The 23,031-nt window shown below is 29.1% G+C and overlaps 1 protein-coding gene across 4 annotated transcripts in view; it reads right to left on the reverse strand.

The window, feature by feature from the left end:
- The window catches only part of LOC129960151 (solute carrier family 4 member 11-like), a 321,996-nt gene that overhangs the window by 161,264 nt on the left and 137,701 nt on the right, over nucleotides 1–23,031 (reverse strand). For all 4 annotated transcript variants that reach the window (XM_056073339.1, XM_056073338.1, XM_056073337.1 and 1 more), the window contains exon 2: nucleotides 20,683–20,723. In XM_056073339.1, coding sequence (XP_055929314.1) covers nucleotides 20,683–20,723 — 41 coding nt within the window. The remainder of the gene's footprint in view (nucleotides 1–20,682; nucleotides 20,724–23,031) is intronic.

The following is a 23,031-nucleotide window of genomic DNA, read 5'->3' on the forward strand; positions in this document are numbered from 1 at the left end:
TTTGTAGATATCTATCAAATTTTGGACGAAGTCTGCTTGTCTGACTGTTCAATTAAAAGTGTACTCGATGGTTACAAAATGCAAAACGCTAGATAGATAAAAATTTGGTACACGGGTTTAGGATCCGAAATGTAGATTCTAATCAAATTTTGAACCACATTTGTCAAAGGGTTGACTCTCTGTCGGTCTATGCTTCAACGAAATGACTGCAAGTAAACGCAATGACTGAAATCAATCAAATTTGGTATATTATCTCTCAACAATAAAAGTTCCGTAGCAAATTTTGGTGTCAATCCAAGATAACAAAAATACAAATCCACACGATTGATTTAATTAAAATGCTAGATTTGCTCGAAAAATCTGTATTTCGTAACTATCTTTCACCAATGCCATGTAAGATATTTGCGGGCACATTGAATGTCCACATTTTTGGGGGAGGGGGATAAAAACTTTATTCGAATATGCGAGAAAATTTCTGGAAATTACTCTACTAGTAAAATCTACATTTAAATTGCTAAGCTATTCTTACACGAACACTCAGCCGGATATGCGTCCCTATTCTCATCAAATTTTTATTAGTATTTTTTGAAAATATCAATTACAATATTTTATAAAATAAATACAATATTTGATCCAAAAATGTGCGTGTTGGATTTCGACATCCAAAATTTTCCACCTTCAAAACTCTAATTTTCAAATTAGGTTAAAATCCTCCCAAAAAAGAGATTTTTCCCTCTATTCATTAGACGAATTACATGATGATCATCTTATCTCTTCGAAACATCTCGAGGAAAGCAATAAGTTACAGAAGAGGTAAGATTCCTTCCTCGAGATCGGAAATTCTTTTCTCGGCAGCGAATGTTGTGGTCAAATTGCTAAGCTACTCTAACATTAGCACCCTTCCCAATCCTTTCGCCGAGTTGTCCTTTATTATTTATTTATTTCCGTCGAGTTTTTCCAGAAACTGAATTCAGATCCGCATTAGGTCACGAATGAGGAAAACGACTGGGAAAGGTAATCATGTGTTCAGAAGAAAAAGCATTAGAATTTTCAGGCTCAAATAATTTAGCTAATCAGAATCCTTAAATTCAGGGTCAGATTTGGAAACCAAATGTTTTGTTGAATTTCTAATAAAAGATTCATTGAAAGTAAAATGATTTGGACTCAGAAAATTCAAGGTTAATTGAAGCTATTAACATTAATGTGAAGCAATCTGATTAAAAGGAAAACAAATTACATTGATAAGGACTTCTTTGATAAAATGAGGATTTTATAATACAAATCTTCTTTCAAATATATAAATGAAAAGTTGCAATAAAAATTAGGGGATTTTTTTTTAATTAAATAATAAATTATATGATATTTTTATTTATAAAGCAACTATCGAGAAATACAATGCAGGTGCATGATGTTTCTTTCTTTTACATGATCAGGAATCCAAAGAAAAACTGGTTTAAGTTTTATCCAAGTACATTTTCGCTGTATCTATCAGAGCTAAAGACATAACTGAATCTACACTGAATAAGATTTACTAGTTTTAAAAGCATAAAAACATATTTCAATCGTTTTAAGTTTTTGTTTATTCAACTATGTACATGCATAAAAATTTCCGAATTTTTTTACAGGTGTTTGATGTGTCTTTTTTCTTAGTGATTATAAATCCGAAAATAACCCGCTTTGGATTTTAGATACCTATATCTTCTTTTTCACTTTATAATTCTATTCATGTTATATGTCCTGGATCTAATACCACGACCGAACTTTTCGTGAATAAGATTTACATTAAGACAGAAAGAACTATCTTTTCTTTCTTGCAAAGTTTTTGCTTATAATTACATAAACTCCCAAAAGGTAATTTTTACCTGATTTTTATGTATACTGTTTTCAAAAATTTGGGCTCCTTGAATATGAATAATTAATATATAAAATGTCGTACCAATAAATGGATATATAAAACATTCCAACTATATTATTTTATTTCACGTCAAATGGTTTTAGGTACTAAGTAAAATTAAATCCTTCTAAATCAAGATTTAATTGCCTCAGAATTTCTTTATTGTTGTCGAGTTTTTATTTTGGGGTCTATGTCATTCGTATAAATAGATTTTAATAATATGTATTTCTGAATATATAAAATAAAGACATATAAATTTCATGTTCAATTTTTATAAACTATAACTGTAAAATGGTGATTTCAAACAAAATAACAATAGATTTTTATTTAATGTTACGAATTTTTTCATTAAAGAGAAAAAAAATTGCCCGATAAATTTCGATCTTGTTTCTTCAACTGTGTGATATTCGTTTTATTCTTTTATGGCACAAATAGCCCTTGCATCAATATACTGTGTTATACGAGTTACCATCATTTCTTTACGTACCAATAAATGTTTGTACTTGGATGAGAGATCGATGGCATCAGTGGAGATTGTTGGGAATTCGATGTAATGAAGCATTAAGGTGTCCATCCGAGCTGCTGCACCAGATAACATTGCGAATATTCGATAACATATTTCCACTTCAATGGAAACAAATATGTATGAGTGCGTTAGATGAAGGAAGAATTTATTACCAAAGAGCTTCATTTCGTATGAAATTAAGCTAGATGAATCATTCAAGAACGGGGAGTTATCCTTAGTATCTGTGGCGACTTCTCGATAGTTTTGCCATTCCTTTAAGCATTATGTGTGCTTAAAAGGATACATGATTCTTTCGTTTAAGCGCGAATACAATTAATTGGTAGCTATAATGTACCACTACGAATTTGTCAAGACTAAAACGAATTCATCAATACAAATTCGTTCGTTGGTAAATATATTCTTGAATTCTTAAAGAATTCGTCGAATAAAAATTTTTATAGATATTTCTTCATTTTTTTTATAAATACAAATAAAATAGTCATTAATAGAGAAAAATAGTTTTTTTAAGCAAATTCAATATGATAGATTGTATTGTAATTATATCCTTACTGAACATGTCATGGAAAAAGACGTATAGGACACATATAAGGAAAGAATTCTTAGCATATGCTTATTTTTTGGTTTTCAAGTATTTCCTATAAAATAATGATTTTTTCCGAAATTTTCTGCTGTCTATTAAAATTGAATCGTCAAATAGAATTTGCGAATGTTGATTGTTCAACAGGGCAATATCAAAATTATTCAGTCTCTTTCACTAATTCATTTATCGGTATTACTAAATTTTTGCCCTGAAATGATATCTTCATTTCATTCGTGTCATTGCCAATTCTTCTCAATTGGAACCTCACAAGCCTACAAATAATTCCATTATATTCAAAGAATCAAAATCATTAACTGCTCACTGCACACCAGAATTTATATTTTCTGACGTTGGATTGATAAAGAAATAATATCCTACGTTAGTTTAAGTTAAGACCAATTAGAACCGAATGATGATTTTATGCTTATTTTAAATTTATGCTGTTTCCTCAAATTATGAATTTATTATTTTTCATTTATAGCTTATAATTACTATATAATTATTATTTATTAAATTTAAGTATTTATTATTTCAGAGTTCAAATTTGTTTTCACTACCATGCCACCAATGCATGTGAATTTCTAAAAGTCATAGTAATATTTTTTTTTTCACTTTTATTTTTCAAGTTTAAATTTTGTAACATTACATTTATTTATTGAATTTATTAATAATATTGTATTTTTGTTATTGTTGAGTTTTGATTTTATATTTGAGCTCTGACTTACTGGTAATATTGTTCTATTTTAATGCAGTTACAGACTTTAAATTCAAATTTATTGCTATGTATTGAGCTAACGCCATTAAACACAAAACCTTTGCCCTTCCAGAATTTCATATCTAAAAATATACGATTTCCTTTCAAATTATTTTTTTACATGCCTAGAATTTTTTTTAAAGTAGGAAGTAATAGAGACACATCAATTCTTCCATTTTTATACTTTAAAAATAAATATTCCAACATGAATATATTTGCAAAATGTTATTTAATTATTTTTTCTATGTGCTAAAAGCAAATTAAGCATGAAAGAAATCTTAGTAAAAATTGTAAAATGTTTTTTCATTATCGTAAGATAATCGTGTCATCGTAAGATGAAGAGATCTTCTCTAATCGATAACATATGCTTAAAGTTAATTCTTGGAGAAACATTTTCCTGCTTATAACGTTTCTTTTTTTACAGATATTGTATCACTGTTCTTTTTCTACAATGATAAAACTAAGATTAAATATAAGTCTGTGAGAAATAACCATGAAAGAAATACGAAAGAGCATTAAAGAACTTTTCAAGACGAATAGTTTTAATGAGAATTATAGTTATATTTGTAATGTTTATTTATCTCTCAATTTGATTGTTGAATTGGATTGTTTATGGAGAGGAGCCATGGCATTGATTATGCTGATATAATTTTCATTTAGATTATATGTAACAACATAATCAAATTATTTCAAGTTCAAATTTTGGAAATACTGATTTATTTTCAGCTTCACGATAAACAACTTGGGTGACGAACTAATGGTATTGATTGTTAATTAATTGAAAATTCATCCAACATCAAAATGCGAAAAATAATTTTAAATTATTTCAATTCATGAAAACCAGCAAAGCCAATTTTAAATAAGCTTAATTGTTTTATTTTCTTAAAATGCAGGTAACATAAAAAAAATATGCTTTTTTTAAAAGTAAAAGAAAAGTGAGGTTTTAATCTGGGCTTTCACGCATTGTAAATGTCTTAAACTTTTAATAAATCTAATTAGGTATATATTGTGATTTTTATGCCCTTACCCTGACATTTTACTAATTGCATAGTTAATTATTAAAATGCATTTTTACTTTCTCAAATATAAAATATACAAAGAGAAAGCATTGTGATCTTAAAGGAATTGAAACTCGAAATTTGGACGAATCTTTCAGGCTTTCTTGAGTCCAAAAAATACATTTTTTGGAATTATATGTTCCCGTAATAAATCCATTTGTCTTTCTGTCTCTGAATACAATAATTAAAACACAGTTTGGGGTAGATGGATGAAATTTAGCATTTGGTCTTTACTCCAAATTTGTAGATTTCTATCAAATTTTAAATGAAATCTATATAGAAGAAGTATGTTTATCTGGTTATCCGAATATAAATTAACACGATAACTACAAAAATAATAAAACTATATTAGCAAAATTTGGTACATGGATTTTACATTTAAAGTATATACATGCATCAAATTCGTAAAGAAAATGAACCAAATTCGTAAAGAAATGGATCGTTTCACAAGCATGTAAAACTCGAGGCTTTAAATACATGAAATGCAGTATGTGATTTTGCGACTGCAATTGTAATTTTGTATTAGATTTTGGCTTGAATCGGTCAGATAAAAGGCATCAAAAATGCATATTCGATTAGCTGGAACTTGTCTATTAGCCATACTCCAGCGATGAAATGTCAAAACAATCATACTCTAGTAAGCTCTTTCGTAACTACAGTTCTCCCACGACAAATGCATTTATTAGAATGTATGCGAGAAAATTTCGGATAGATCGCTCCTGCTAGTTTTAAAAGTAGATTTGTTAATATTTAATATTATTCACCTTAATAGTAATCTAATAATCTAGCTTTCAGGAAGTGAATATGAAAATGATACAATTTTGCAGTTCCATAGTAATCTAATAATTTAGATTTCAAGAAGTGAATATGAAAATGATACCATTTCGCAGTTTCATAGTAATCTAATAATCTAGATTTCAGGAAGTGAATATTGAAATGAGGCATTTCGCAGTTCCATTTCAAACAAGAAATGGAACAGTGTTCAATGCATTTTATATTACCATTCACCTACAGCACCTACCATAATAAGCACAACACAAAATTGATTAGAGCATAAATTATCTAAATGGATAAGAATAATTGTATTTATGTGAAGCTGTATCCTAAGGGACAACTCACTCGGCTGTGAAATTTCATTTTGTACAACCTCAATTGAGAATTTGTATTCAATTTAGCTTTTCTGAAATGGGTCAATACATCTAATCCGATATTTCGAGTATCATAAGTAATGTGATTTAAGATAAAAGCAGAATTTAGAATTTGTAATTACATCACATCAAATATTTTCCTATGGCATTAAAATGTCTACAATATTCATTATTTCGAAACTCTATGAAAAAAAAACAATGCAAAGATTAGCGGAATACTAGGAATTTAAAAACATCATTGTGTTTTTAATAGTGCGTCGAGTTCCATTTATTTATTTGATTTCTATTTAATATGAATTTTTATTCATGTTAAGTATGAAGAGTACTACATAGAGAAAAATTATATACAACTATCAAAAGTATAAATAGATACATGCAAGAAAGCATTGCAAAACAATTGTTCTGGTTTTCATAGGGAGGAAAAGTGGAAACTGAGTAATATGAGTAAGTAATTACAAAAGTCCAGTCATAAGTATATATTTTCTTCTAATTACTGACAATATTTGTGCATTAGAAAACTGGTTTTCAAACTTCTTCAAGTATCCTACGTACTATCCGGAAATTACATACGTATTCTGCTATAACATTATGGAAATTAATTTTATGGTTATTTTTGCATTCTTGAAAAAGGTTTTAATAAAATTAGTGACATTTTAAGTAACAAGTTATAAGAATTTAATCAGAATTAAAAGAAAATGATTTTCTGTTGGGACTAACAATTAGACGCAAATAAGCAGCTAAAAACAAATTCCAGTGTGCACATCTTAAGGTATAACTATATTTGCAAATCATTGCAGAAAAATTCAAATGCCTCATTGTTCCAACCTTAATTATTTTATTATAAGAAATCTGTTACTCAAATTGTTAAAGCATTAAGCTAAGTTAACAATTTGAGTAAGTTTGCTGTGCAACTTAATGTTGCACAGCAAACTACTCGCTTTTAGAGATTTTAGAACAGAGGATCGATCCGAATCCAGAAAATAATAGTTGGTTCATGATTTGCTAATTCTGTCCAGAGATGTATCTGCGTTGAAGAATTTTTCTACAGCTATAGTTTCAAGATAAAATTTTAAATTTGGAACGTTGGACCTGCATTCTTTCAGAATAAACGTTAATATTTTTTAAATATTTTTCATTTTGCTGTAGCTAATATGCAAGTAATATTTATATAAGAGCCGTTTGTAAGGCTTTGTTAATGAAAATTACTTCGAACTTACTTCGAACAAACTACAAGCTTAACGAATTTACAATTTAGCTTTGCTTTTACTCTTAAAAACAAAAACAAAAAAACTACGTGCTTAGGAACAAAATATTTCTCAATCAAATTGCAAACAAACAACGCATTAATATTATCCTAAGACTCAACTCAGACTTGTGCAGAAACACAAAATTAATGGGTTTTTAAAAAAAACAAAAAAAAACTGACTCTCATTTTTTCAAAAACATTTGTCCTCAAGCCTTTCATTAAATCGTACAAATTTCGAGAATTAAAAGGAGTAAACAAGCTATCGTCAAAACCGAAGGTATTTTAATGACATGATCCTTAACTTAGACGGAAAATTAAACAAAGAGCACGCAGATTTCAAGGGGTGCAAACGGCAAAACTTCCTTTGTTATATCGTTGACGGCATTCATTTCCTGAATATACCGATAATGATGGAAAGAGAATGTGCGTCGCTTTAGTGAGAGATATTCAATAAAGCAGAGCATTCGCTTATTGTGGGAGATGGAGAAAATTCAGAGAGAAATTTGGAAGGAATGTCTAATTAATTGGACTGCTGCTTACCTCTATATACGATTTATTTTAGAAAAGGCACGAAGTAGAAATGGATTAGATTCTGAATAGAAAGTCATGCATGAATCTTCTTTTGTTTATTTAGAGTTATTTAACCATATTAAAATGTTTTCAGGATTTCCAACACTTTACTCAGATTACTCATTTCACAAATGACATCTGGGATATTAAATCAAAATTTGGTGAATAAAATAATTATAGAATTTCATCAAGGGTACAAGCACCTTTAACGATTATAATAAATAAAAAAAGATTGGAGCTTTTTCGTATTCAATAAAGAAAGTATAGAAGTTTTCATTTTTATCTATATATATTTTATTTATTGAGAATATTTAAAACAATTAATGAACGCTTTATTTGTAACACGCGATATATATCTTAATCTTCATAATTATATTCTCTAATTTAAGGTAAGATTAATTCGTTGTTTGTTTGCAACTGAATTGAGAAATGTGATATTTCTAACGATAGATTTCCAATCATGTTCAATAAAGCAAAGGAAAGTCGACACAATCTTGATGGCGATGTGGCAATCCATTTAATTAAGTGTCGATCTCAAAGGTAGATTTCGATTACATGCAATTCCCAATTTAAGCTCTATCTGTTTTACATATTTCAATTCAATAAGCCAAGGAATAACCTGAACTCTTTCCCTTAGTTAGATTAAAGCGAGAATGACGGTTTTAGTGTCTTGTAGTCATCCATTATTCAATTCATTAAACAAAACTTTAATGCTTTATGTATTGAAAAAAAAAACTCTGGAAGGATTTATCTAAACCTTATTCTTTTCGGAAATGTGATCATAACATTTGACTTGAAAAATGCTAAATATATAAAAATATAAACTTCTGAAATTTCTTGCAAAATCACCCCATTCACTTGGAATGCCGAGATGAGGTATGATCAATATATTTTGATAAAGAACATTTTCATTTAAAAAATAGAGTCACATAATGTTTTGTATAAGAATGATCATCGCCTTTTTTAAAAAAATTTAAAACAATTGTTCCTTACATTCACTTTGTGTTTAAATATAACTGATTCATAGAGCAAGTTACAGGAGATTTGGTTAATTATTAAATATTTTCCTCTTGAGAATCGACAGTTCACATGCCATGAAACCAATGTTCGCTTAGCGTGTCGCAAAATAAATGTAAACAAAATTTTAAAGAATATTTAAAAAGTTCGTTCTCTTTTGAAAAACATTTGAGGTTCTTAAAAATTGGAGGAATTACTGGAAATCTTTGCTTTTAAATCTGAGAAACGAATAAAAGAATTCACAACTTTTTTTGCTCGTTTGTAATTTTTCCAAAATAATTACACATTTTTTGCAAACATTAGAATCTTGTTTCTGCATAAATTTGCGGGAAATCTGCGTTAAGTCACTTTCAGTTATTTTTCTTAATTAAAATACATTTAGAAGATATAAGGATCAAGCTGCAAACTACTGTGATTGGCACCAACGAAATAATCAAATATTTTCGAAATAAAGTTTCACTTAACTTGTAATAAAACCGCCATTGCACATCTAAGATGACATTAACTTAAGTTTTTGTTATTCTTAAATTTTGACAATCTCAAACTCCCATCTAGAGTTGATATTTCAGGAAAGTGTGAACTAAAATTAAATCAGTGCGAAAGAAAAAATCGTGATAAGAATATGAAGCATTCAGTCATTCTTTTCCTTTCAATTTTTAAGATTCATCTTAAGATATCTGGCATAAGTTATGTATTAATCATTTTTTGCCGCAATAAATTTCCGACATAAGAAAACACGAATCTGTTGGAAGGGAAAAAGTTTTCCCTATCTATGTTAAAGAAACTGACATCAGGATTGGACTGAAAGCCTCTTCTGCAAACAGAAAGTTCCCTCTTAAGAAATGTGGTCTAGAGAAAGAGTTTAAGAGATCTTTGTCAAGCGAGAGATCGTCGTCCTCAGCTGCACGTGTCACCATCAGATTCGAGTATTTGCTTTCTTTGGGGGAAGTTTTAATTTTGTCAGGACCATTGACAGGCAGCCGTTTACTTGTCGTAGGTAAGAGAAGCAAATAGATTATTTCGGTGTATTTCTACGAATAGATCACATTTCAAGCAGTTCCAAGAAGGAAGAATTCTGTCAGCTGGAATTCAAATCGAGGAAAACATCCTAGAGAAAATAGAATGCTGAATTGTCTTTTTTTTTTATTTATTTATTTTTATTTTTTTTAGATTTAGAAAGTTTTTTTAGAGCGAAAATGATTTTGCGACGCATGGATTAAAGTGATCTTAGCAATTATTTTATCAGCCGTTTACTTGTCGTAGGTAAGAGAAGCAAATAGATTATTTCGGTGTATTTCTACGAATAGATCACATTTCAAGCAGTTCCAAGAAGGAAGAATTCTGTCAGCTGGAATTCAAATCGAGGAAAACATCCTGGAGAAAATAGAATGTTGAATTGTCTTTTTTTTATTTATTTATTTATATTTTTTTTAGATTTAGAAAGTTTTCTTTAGAGCGAAAATGCTTTTGCGACGCATGGATTAAAGTGATCTTAGCAATTATTTTATCATGCTGTTGTCAAAAATAAATAGTTAATAAGCGTTTTATTTTGGTTAATATACAAGTTATGTATCAATAAAACAATTTCAGAGATTCTAATCTGAATTTACATAATCTTAGGATTTTTCTTTACTCCTTTTTCCCCTCCTAAATCGTTTTAGATACAAATGCTTTAATTAAAAATATATTTTTAACTTTAAAGATGGTATTTATAAAATTAAATAATATAAAAATATTTGGAATTGATTTTAATATCATTTAATAAAGAAATCTATGTATGGTATTTTTTATTATTATAGATGGCTTTGCTGCTGCCATTAAGTATCGATTATTAAATCGATCGATTATCGATTATTTTAGATTCATATAGTGTTCTGAAGTTACACTGTGTGCTTGCTACTTGCAATCTTGAATATGTTCAGATGCTTAGAACGACGTTTAAGACGATTTCCATTTTCACGAACGTCCACATCATATCGCAATGAGGACTTCTAATCCATGACGAGACTAAAGTTTCACAACATGCGAAACCAATTCAGAGAAATACTTTTTCCTTTTAGCCATAAGAATAGATTAATGCAAACTTTCTTGGAATTGATACAGAAATTTTTAAATTGATTTTCTTTATTGATTCTGAAATTATGTGAGAAAGGTTTTCGATAATGCCACTGCAGTTCCATATAATCATCTTTAATAAGAGAAGATCGTCTATTACGATCCTTACTGTATGCATTTTGGTAGTCTTCTGAGAGATTACAGCACTAATTACTTGCTCATGACGTCCTCTTAGCACATCTGACGATGAATTCTGATTGCTGCTATTTTATGTGTTTCCAAGAACTTCACCACAAATTTGCCATATAAATAATCCTGATTAAAAACAAAAAATGATATTTTCAGCAGCCGCAACTGCAAAACATCTACCAATCAGAACATAGAAATATTATATATGACTATCACGTCCTAAATATCTCAAGCATGTCCACTAGTTTTTCGCAATGTAGGGCCTGCAATGCTAGTTTCCCTTACCATCATAGCATATGTTTGATGATCAGGATTTTAGCATATGTTTCCTTTTTATATCAGACACACATATATGATAGTATTTCGAAGAAATCGAGGTAAATTCACAAAATATTTATCCCAAAACTATTATTTAAAGTGAAGCTGCTTTAAAAAAAGGAAAATAACAGTTAATTGAATGAAAATTTAATTTTCATCTATCGAATTTCAGATATGAAATTGGATAGATGACATGAACACTTTATATAAATTCATGCTCAGTGTTTATGAATTTCATTTTTTCTAAAGACTTGTTTAGACTCGGCGTTATCAATTATAAATTATTGATTATGCTAGTTAATATTCCCTCTATAAAAAGCACTAATTAAAGATTATTAATCATGGCCATAAAATTAACAGTGTGATTTTTCCGTATTCTTATTTGCGAAACCAAAATGTTATTCACACAGTATTACAGTTCTAAAACACGTCCTTGCTTTTAAATGTGAATGATTAGAATGCTAATGAAATTTTGATTTTTATCTTGGTTAAAGAGTCAAATTCCGCAAATATTTTTTGAATAGGAATTATGTGCAGTTAAATATTTAATGAAATATTTCTTCTGTGATTGTGTTTTTGAAAGAAATAAAAATTTTCAGCACTGGATAATCTCTTTCAAACATTAAAGAGCTGTAATGAAGCGATGTCTTTTAATTTCATACAATTCACACGAGGGGCAGATAGATATTTTAAACTGAATATTTGACGAATTAATGCTCGAATATCAAAACTTTAACACTCATTTACCTATTTTTTTTTAATCATATGACGTATTTTGAAAACAAGGTGTTTATTTTTTCTTGTCAACTTACTTATCACTTTTTTTATTTTTTCCATTTCCGAAATCTTAACTTACACAAAAATGTCATTTCTTACGAGATTAAAAATATGGAAAGTTAGCTATAAATGGCATTAATTTAATTTAAACTGGCGAAAGTGCTGCTCATAAATAAATAGATCTCCTTTTATGTCTGAAAAGAAACTGTTTATCTTTTAAAAAACATTTTGAAATCGAAAAAAATTGTTCAAAGACTTCTTAATTCCAATAAACATAGACGAAACTCAACAGATATAAAGCAACATCAATATAAATTCATTGCCATACTCAATTTTTTTTAAAAAAATTTGTTGAACGAATTTAACCTACTTCGATATTTTAAATCCAGTAATAAACGTCTATTAAAATGAATTCATTATCAGACCGGGCATTTATACCGAATACGTGCCGGAAAATACGATTTCCGGAATCGTGCTGACATGGTCTAAACGTTGTGAAATCGACAAGTGCCTTTGTAAGGAAAGCTTTTACGAAGTTGACGGGAAGCAGCCTTTTACCATAACGTAATTAACAAGGACACGCAACCCTGCTAGTGGCTTTTCTTCTTCAAAATGACACCAATGGGATCAGTGGAACATGGCTTGGGAAAGGATATCTCCTCTAGCGGAGTAATGGAAGGTAAGAGGAAACTTTGACACTTGTTAGATGATGTTGCCGACATTTCTAATAGATCGCGTCGAAGGTCCTTCATTTGATGAGTGAGAACCAACTCCCTCAGTAGCTTACCAAGAGATTTTGTGATTAGCAAAGAGCTTTTAGAAATGGTAACATGATTTACATCCATATGCACTTCCGTTCAGCAAATTAACTCCAGCTTGTCATACAAATAGTCTGAGAATATATAAATAAAGGCTGTGGGGACTCATGCATGTCTTTATGAAAATAGTTATTTCAAGTATGAAGGGACAATTTTTATTATTATTAAATTTAACTCCTTTTGAATTTCTTACGAAGAAAGTGGACGGGAAATTAAAGCAAAACGAATTAAATTATCAGTTCTGCCAATGCTAGTTTAGAGCTTGATCAAATATTTGAATTTTGTTTTAATTCTGGTACAGAATTTTGTTTTCAGTTTATTGTGAATTTGTAACTCTCATTTCATTTTTCAATCAAAATCTTTGTTGCATTATTTTATTACATAAAAGTTGTAAATAATTGACCTAGTTAAAGAGAAATGATAAGATATTTTTAATTTTAATGCAAATGTCTTCAAACCTTTGCTATATCATATTTTATCGGAGTGATAAGTATGTTAAGAAAAATTCATATCCAAGCGCATAGTAAAAAATGTTACTTTAATATAAACATCGGTAGATTGGAAAGCTGTATTATAACAATGCCATAAAACTAATACTTATTGCGATAGATTTAAGAGAATTGTAGTAAATCTTCTTAAACGCGCTGAATGCAATAATTTGTAATAGTAATCATTAAAATGATTTTATACATATGAGGATAAAATCATTTTTGAAGGTAATCTTAGCTAATAGTGCCGCAACATGGAAAAATAATTTCGGGTCGAGGAAAACTGGTATAGCAATCAATTGAATGTTAAATGAACAGTCCCTTAACATTTTTATTTGGTAAAAGCGATAATAAAAAATTTCATCATATTTCTATTAATTTTTCTTTTGGAATCCCTAATTTCATATTTTATCGCTTTGTAGCGACTAACAGCCAATTTTCTTCTCACGTTGACCACAATTCGAAATTCATGTACGTAACAAAGCACTTAAGCAAAAATGTCGGGATCAAATGGCAAAAACAGCAATTCTAGAAAACCTCAGGGAAAAAGTAATTTTTGCTTAAATAAAATAGTATCTGCCTTAAAAAATCTAAATGAAATCATGTAGATGTATAAAATATTACTTTAGCCCATTCTATGATCTCATGAATGAAAATATTTTGTAAAAATGAAACATCGTTTTTTACTTCATTTACCATATCAAATAATAACTACTAAATATTTTTATATTTTCATTTAAATACTTGTGTGGTACCATTTTTATATTTATTTTGTAGGAGAAAATGAAAGCATAGCACTGGTTATAAAATAAATTGGCCATTTTGTAGTGAAGATTTCAAATGACCCTTTGCAGTTTCAAAATGGTCCCTTAATATAAATGGACCAAATCAAGCCTTGAAGGAATTTTGCTTTTTGTAGCAATCTTGATCGTTTTGTAAGGGTGACTATTTGCTGATCAGTTTTGTATCCATATTTTTGTTTCTAGCTATCAGTTTTTACACCTTTTCTAATTTTTTTATGAACACAAGGTACGGACACATTTTTTCCAAAGCCAGTACAACTCATTTTTTTGGTTAGTGATTTTGCTGCAAAATTATTGTTGTTAATGGGTAGTTTATACAATCGTTCTTTTTGTTTAGATAGTCATAAAGCGAAAGCCCAGTATTTGTCACAAGTCAGAAAAGTGCATTCAATGTAATACAAGTTTCAAAATAATAGTTATAATTACAAATTTTTAATTCTATAAGGGAAAAAATACCTTCCAGGATAAACAAAGAAGGAGAAAATAAAACGGTTATTATTTTATTCTATATTTCATTTAGTTTCATTAAATGATATAAGAATTAGAAATATGAAAATATGTTTATCATGGATATGACTTAGAAAAGAAAATGGGGCGGGGGGGGGAGAAATGTTTAAATTTTGTGAATTGCACAAAAGAAATTAGATCAACTTGAACCTATAACAGAGTTTTACATATGCAAGATGTATCTCATCCAATTTTTTTACAATAAGTAATTTTTACTTTTTTCTTTCTATATTTTGAAATGCTGAATACATTTTATCTTTTACAGACTATTTTTTTTTTTTTACTTTTTTAACTGCTAAAAATAATCATGAAAAGGAAATTGATAGACAAAAATGCATTTGGTTTTATTTCATTTAGAAATAAAAAAAAAAAGATTCCGGAATTTTGAGAATGAAACAAGTAATTCATATTCTTGTTACTGGGAGATTTCAACTAATTTGTAAGCAATATTTTGAAAAGTTCAGCTTTAGTTATGATCATTCGTCTCCTAAGCTGATTTTAACAAGTGGTTAAAAGTTTAGTATTTCCAAGGCCAAGTCAAACTTATTAGCTATACATCATTCATTTTTCTATGCCCCAGTATAAAAATTCCCTGAAAAATTCCACTTGACCGATTCCAAAATACATTAGTATGATCCAAACAGCGAATCGCTGCTCTCAGATAGAAAATTTATACTGTTCTTTGACTTTTATTACTTACCAACAAATAATGCATTCAAAATTTGGAGCGCTGATAAAAGATTGCGAAAATACTTTCACAAGCATATTAACATATCTAGTTGAAAGTTTTACGGTAGCTTCTGCTACAATATTCTGAAGTGGAAACTCAAAAATCAATGTTTTATCAATAAGCTTAATCTTTTGAATTAAAATAGTATCATTCATTTTCAGAAGCAAACATACTTATGAAATACGTCTGCTGAAAAATTAAAAATATAATAATAAAACTTACATGGTATTATATGTATTGAAATAAGAATTAACCAGTAGAAGCTATCAATTGCTTTCATTATCATTTTGCATCATCCATACTTCTTTATAGCCAAATAACGTTTTCATTGCAATATATATATTTTTTTAATTTGAATCTAACAAGAGTAAAAATCAATACGCAAAAGTGTCACGAATCTCATTCACCATGATTAACAGAAAAGGTAAAATATTCAAGACTGTAGCTCAAACTCAGATATAAACTGCATATATCTCTAATTTTGCTTTTCATGAAAACAGTTTATTGAAAAATGTAGTGTTAACCCATCATTTTCATCAGCTATTAAATCACGTGATTTTTTAAAATTAAAATGCCAAAGAAGTAGAAAAAAATTTTTAAAGCTAGTTCGAAACAAATTTTCTTGAGCTTTTCAACTCACAACGATTTTTGTGACCAAAAAAGTTTTCAAAATTGTATTTATTGTATAAAAAACTTCAAATTTGAATGGGGACAAAAAAGAAATTAAAATTTATAAAGAAACTTTTTAACGATTTATAAAAAATACATTGTTGATGAGCTGTTTGATGAATTGGAAATCAAAGATTCGAATTTTCGGCTTTCTCGTTTATTGAGTTATAGCATCTAATATAAAAATGTACTGACAAAAATTTTTCATTCTTTTATTGTCAAATATCTCATTTTGGGTTGGAAAATTCCTTTTAAGTAACTTCAGTATAAAAGGCTGAATACTATCCATTTTGGTACAAACAATGCGAATTCCTGCTCATACGAATTTATTGAAGAGAGTATTAAATAAATTTTATCCTAGGCCTACATTTTTATATCTTCTTTATATTTGGATATGCTCTTCTAATGATATACCCGACAAACTTGGAATATCCCTTTTCTGAAAATACATAATGCATGTAATATAAGTATCATTCTTAAAAACTCAAATTTCGTCACTGAGTTTGATTGAGTTTCACGTTTCAGCAGATTGGTGCGTCACTTAAGAGCTTGCCGGCGTCCTGGCATAGGGGTAGCGCGTCTTCCCCGTGATCTGGGCGTCCCGAGTTCGAGTCCCGGTTTGGGCATGGTTGTTCTTCTGTTGTTCTATCTGTGAGATGTGTGAATGTGCCCTCCTGTAAAAAGGGGTTGTGCAAGCGAATTAATGATGCGTGAGTGGCAAAGTCGTACTCTTGGCCCTAGTTGGCGCTGCTATAAAAAATAAGAGACGTTCCCCCTCAGGCTTAAATCGCTGTCTTCGTAACAGCGGGCTTGTCAGTGGCAAGTGCCATAAGAAACAAACAACTTAAGAGCTTAAAATCTTGAAAGTATAATAAATCGATTGAATAAAAAAACATTTTTAACTATCTATTTCTAATGCCAGGATCAAGTAACGAAATTTTAACTTCTTATATTATTTTAAAAATTTGAGATTTTATTTAAACAATCGGGAAAACTTCTGCGTGACTAAAGAGGTCTGAGTATTATAAGGTTGGTTTATGAAGAGAGTTCATTACATGAAAAGATTCATAATATATTTTTTGAATACATTCTTTTACAATAATTTTTTTAATTATTAAGAAAGTGCAATGTATATTATTTTTTTCTAGTATTGAGCGTAAAAACTTGCAAATATCTCAATTCCTATTTGAAAGAATTTAATTTAATTTAGTTATATTAAGGTCCTATTTTTAATACTAGGGCTTGTTTGAGATGATCTAATAATTCTGAGTCATGGTAGGTGTAGGAGACAATTCCCTCCCCAAGTTTTCGTGGAGTATCAGCGCGTGTGTGGGGTGCCAACTCGCCCTAATGGCTTTTGAGTGCACCTGCCCCCCCCCTTGCTCGGCAGTTCGTAAGTGGAATCGGACATTGAAGCTGGGACCTTACCATTCAACTACCACGACATCCTAATGAAAGAGGACCGACTTTCAAATCCTAATAATACCGTTTTCATCAAATTTAAGAACATAAATTGTTTTGATACGAGTTCTTCTTGCGCAACAAATGGTATCATCTGTAACCTTTTGCGATAATTTTTTCTGCTGGTCTAGTAATTATTATTGAAATTATAAGAATTAAACTTTTAAACTGAGAGCATTTTTTACATACATACACGACTGCTAAATTGCCATTATTAAAAAAAAATAATTATAACTTTGTATTATTAGATATTGTAGGGTTCCTGAATTTTAAGTTTTTAAATATCACAAATAAGTATTTCTATCATTGTATTTTTTTAAAATTGATTTTGTATTGCGCTGATACAATTGCAATTTTAAAAATATTATTAAAATATTTTTGTATTTTTTCTTTTCTCCAAAACAATAACACTTTTTATTATGCGGATGGTCACAAATTAATTTTATCATAAAAGAACTTTAGTATTTCACATTTTAGTATTTCATAACTTTTCTTTACCATCCTTATGTATATCCCAGTAGACACTAAATGAAGGCATGAGTTATTTCTTCTTTAATAATTACCTCTCCTCACCAGTAAACCCTGTTTCTGTAATAAGTAGACTATATAAACTGTTTGCACTGAATTCATTAATTTAGCTTGTACTTAATCGCAACGCGTCACTCAAGCATCAAAATTAAACACGAAATCCCTCAGGCATCAAGACCAAATATTAGAAGACGATGCCTTTTCGTTGCATTTCCTTGTATGTGATAAGCGTTGTAGAATTATACGTGGAGTTCTTTAAGCATTTGCCTGTTGATATCATGGACAAAAGAGATCAGATAAGAAGCGCCTGACTGAAAACATTCTTTGTCACTCCCAGACATAACTTGGAAAATTGAATAATGTGAGTTTGATGAATTAACCCTCAAAAGGGCGTAATGAATGAGTTTGCCTTGCGCAAACAATTTCATTGCTTGAATTATCTTCCGCTGCACCCTGCTCATTTCAGCGGATAACTCATCTTAGCCTAAATATGTGATGTACATTCTATTTAATAAAACAAGTCTTTCTAACGCTGCTTCCAGATTCGTTACATCTAGGATATTCATATTCTCGTCTGAAATTAAAACTTATCTGTATGTTTGGATGCGGTATAAATGTTAAAAATAAGAGGAAAGATAGAATATGTAAATTAAACATATTTAGAGGCTAAACAAAAATTATAATGAAGTACTTACATCTATCTTGGTTGCTTCAAACTTCAAGGAAATATAAACTCTCAATTTTTCACCAACGAGGAATATGTAGTTTAATACTTCCTTTTATCCTTTTTTAATTAAACAATTAATTTTCATTGTTTAGAACTGTTGCTGTTAGTGATATTCAGAATATTTTTTCACAAAAATATTTCCTATATTAAACTGAGTGGCCTTTGAAAATGAGGAGCTGAGTGACATATGGAAATGATTCCAAAATTTAGAGAAGATGGATTCCATTAAATTCTTAGAAAACGTTTTACTAGCATGATTATTACAAAATATACCTTACATTAGAAACTAGAAGCCAGTTTTAATCATTTAAGATTTTAAAAAAATGATTTACCTTTTTACTAGAAATGAGAAAAGGGATATTTTAATTTTTCCATTTCCATGAGAAAAGTTAATAATTAATTTTAATTCAGCGCATTTAGAATGTGTAAATTCTCAGAATATTTTCCCTTCGGTATATTTCTCAATAATTGCATTTGGAAATTTGAAAAATGAAATTGAATTATTTAAAAGTTTTGTAAATTCTGAAAATAGATTATCGTATTTTAACACACTGGCTTCCACTAAAAAGTACAGATTATTTCTTTATTTATTTCTGGATCATTTATAACTCTCAGTTAGAGAAAATTCTATTTCCTTGATACAAATGAAATTAATATGCTGATAAGGTTTATTTTACTTGATAATTTTTTATTCCTTTTATAATCTGAACAAAGCTGCTAAAAACTCGAAAAAGTATAATTATCCTTTCATTTAAAGAGTCTTTAATTTTAAAATGATTGAACAAGGAGTCTTTGAATTTGTTCAATTAGAATTGATTACTGCTATTGATTTTCCATTGGGGATAATACATAGAGTTGAAATGAACACAGATTGCATGAATATTAATAATTTACAGACGACAACGCATATTTGATGAGGTTTTAATTTTTTTAAAGAATTAAATATAGGAGTTCATCATGAACACTACCATCCCGTATCATTTTTTCAGCTTTTAATATCGAATGTTAGGCAAAACTTTTAACCGCTTAATCGTATCATTGATACTAAGAATAAAAACATAAATTTTGATTATCACTCATTGTTAAATAAGATGAAATTCTTATAAGGCAAATTAGAGAAAGTAGATTTAATTTTGCTACAGTACTGATTAATCGCTCAGTTTATTGTTACATTACAACTATAAAACACATTCCAAAATTTAATGGGGATCATATTTGGAAATACATTGTTTTTATTCCTTCCAATTCATTTGGGCCGCAGTGGTCTGGTGGTAAGGTCTTGACGTCGAAACGGGAGGGTTTCAAGTTCGAGGTCCGATTCTACCGAAGAACCGCTGTGTAAGTGGGTCTGGTGCACACTCAATTCGTCGGTGCCAAATGTCTTTCCGCTGGTGTGGTGCGGAAATTTGGAGAGGAGTGCCAACACAGGTGTCATCCTCGTCATCTGACTGCGGTTCAAAATGACGAGGTCTGACCTAGAATAGACTTAGTGTTGCTTTAAAACGGGACGTTAATGTAACTAAACTAAACCTTCTGATTCATCTTTTTATATTATGTTACAATAATTTGTTAGAATTCGTCAAGGCGCAAATCTCACTCACCAAAATTCATACAAGGACAATTGTTTAGAGCGAAAAAGGAATATATTTCAGGACTTTATAGAACAAAATGAATCGTTGAGAATGATGTTTTCCATTTGTAGCAAATCGTAACAGTTGAAATGGTCTGACTTCTGAGTGCCGCTTCAATATTTTGAGTAATGCAAGTGCATCTGTAGAGTTATATGCTAGCTAGTTAGTTTGAGGCAAATTATACTCACCTCATGTTTTGCGTACATTAACGTTACTTCGTCTCCATCTTCTGTAACAGAAAAAACATAATACTTAATTCAAAACACATAAGTGCTCAAATCAATAATTGAAATTCAGACATAAATTGAAATGCATAATACAATAATTTAATAAGTCGCAGCATTATTAGTACATTGAAGGGAATCATTTTATACAACAGAACAACAAATATAAAATAAAATTTCTAGGAATGAGCATTTTTTTTCCTTTCCAGTGATATTTTGGTTATTTTCAAGTAATGATTCTTAAATTAAAGCAATTATGGACAGTGAAACAAAATGAAATACAAATAGGCATAACATAGCAAAGAATACGTCAACAAGTCTGAATGCAACTAAATAACTATTAAAAATCAGAAGCTTTTCTTATTCTATCAATACAGAATGAATAAAATGAAATATTCTTATAAAAAGCATTGTAGAGAAAAAAAATGAACAATCCTTATACTGCGAAATCTCATTGATATCTATATCAAATATGATAATATGTTTCCCCAAAATTGTCTGTATTGTGTGTTGGTTCAATGGACTTTTGGATGTTTACGGAATTATCAATTTATATTACGCTCCAATATCGCTTTGTATTTAATTCGCCACATAGCCGTGAATTGATTATTACACGGATGGATTACATGGATTATTACATTTATTTTTAAGCACTTTTATTTTATCTAATTCCTTTCATGTTTGTAAAGATTGTTTATTTATGTGCTAAAGGATTCAAATTTTATACACTTGTTTATTATTTATAAAATTCACTTTTTAAATATTTATAGACAGCAGATTTCTCAAATGAAAAATAAAATAATTAAAATGATCGGCTCTAGTGTATAATATACTAATAAATGTTGCTTTTAATTTTTTTTCTTTTTCTTATTCGTTGCCCCAAATTTCGAAATGCATAGCACAGATTCAGCGTTCTTTGTAAACCCTGGGTTCTTTTTCTTCACATTGCTTTGATCAGAGATGTTTTAATTATAAAAACCCAGTGTATTATTAAACAAGTTATGCTTTATAAATTTAGCAATGTCTGTGATTAATTTTGTTTATTTTTTTTAAGATTGGAAAGTTTTTGTATTAAAGTTATTGTCAAGATAAAACTGAATTTTTAACAAAATTGAATTTAAATGCACCAAACTGATATTTTACCAGTAATCGGGCTTCAAAGATTTTTTATATTTAATAAAGTAAAGTTGGATACAAAGTAGAAGAAAATCTTTTAGTGTAAAAATTTATTTTACCTTTGACGCAAAAATTAATTTTTGTAGAAAAAAATGTACAAACTTATCAATAGAATACTTGATGGTAATCGAGCATAACCAATTATTTCTTTCTTATAATATAGGAATGCAAGGTGGATATAAAGATCTTAAAAAAATGTTCTCTCTTCAAGACTCTGCAATAATAGTTTAAAGGGAAAAAAAGATAGATACTGATGAAATTGTTTTTCTATCAAAACACCAGATATTTCGGTGCAGTGGCCGACAGATTGGATTTTTTGCAGATATTATATATAAGGAAAGAAATTAGAAATCACTTGAAAGTTTAAAATGTAGAATAAATTTTGAAATAATTGAATGTATTTATAATATGAAAATAAATCTGCCTGATGCAATAAGTGTACACAAACAACAATAAAGTGGGGCATATATTAGGTTTGACATAGGTTGTAGAACATAGCGTGATTTCAATAAACTAACTCGAATTACATTTACACTTTCTCGAACGTTTACATTAGACCTGATTTACTTATTTTAATTTATTTTAATCATTTTAAATGTATATGCATATTTCAACTGTATAGTAAAATTTGAATTTTTGACATTTTTTCTTATTTTACTTTACAAGTTTACTAAACAGGTTAATTATTTTAAACATTTTCCTGTGTTTTCATAATGTTTAAATTTACTTCCAAGAAGACATTTAAGGAATAAGGAACTGGTTTCTTAACTTTACAAACCAACATACATGTTTCTACAGCAGTTTTGAGAAATAAAAATAAATCGTATTTGATTTCTTAAGAATAAATCAAATAAATTATAAAGCAAAAGCTGTGAAGCAAATCAACTTCCCAATACATACGATTGACTACTTCTAAAACAATGGCTCATTTGGAAGGATTGCAGTATTTGAAATCTTCCTGTTGCGGTTTATGAAAATAATTATATTTCAAAATAAAATCGCCCAATTGCAAAACTGTATCCATTCTTTTAATGGAAAAAAATATGTATCATTTTCAAGACAAATCTCAATGTATCTCAGTTTTATTCAGGAAATATCTATGAATTCTCACCGAATGTTGGAAAATAAAACTTTATT

Source organism: Argiope bruennichi, chromosome X2, assembly GCF_947563725.1.
Source record: "Argiope bruennichi chromosome X2, qqArgBrue1.1, whole genome shotgun sequence".
NCBI lineage: Eukaryota > Metazoa > Arthropoda > Arachnida > Araneae > Araneidae > Argiope > Argiope bruennichi.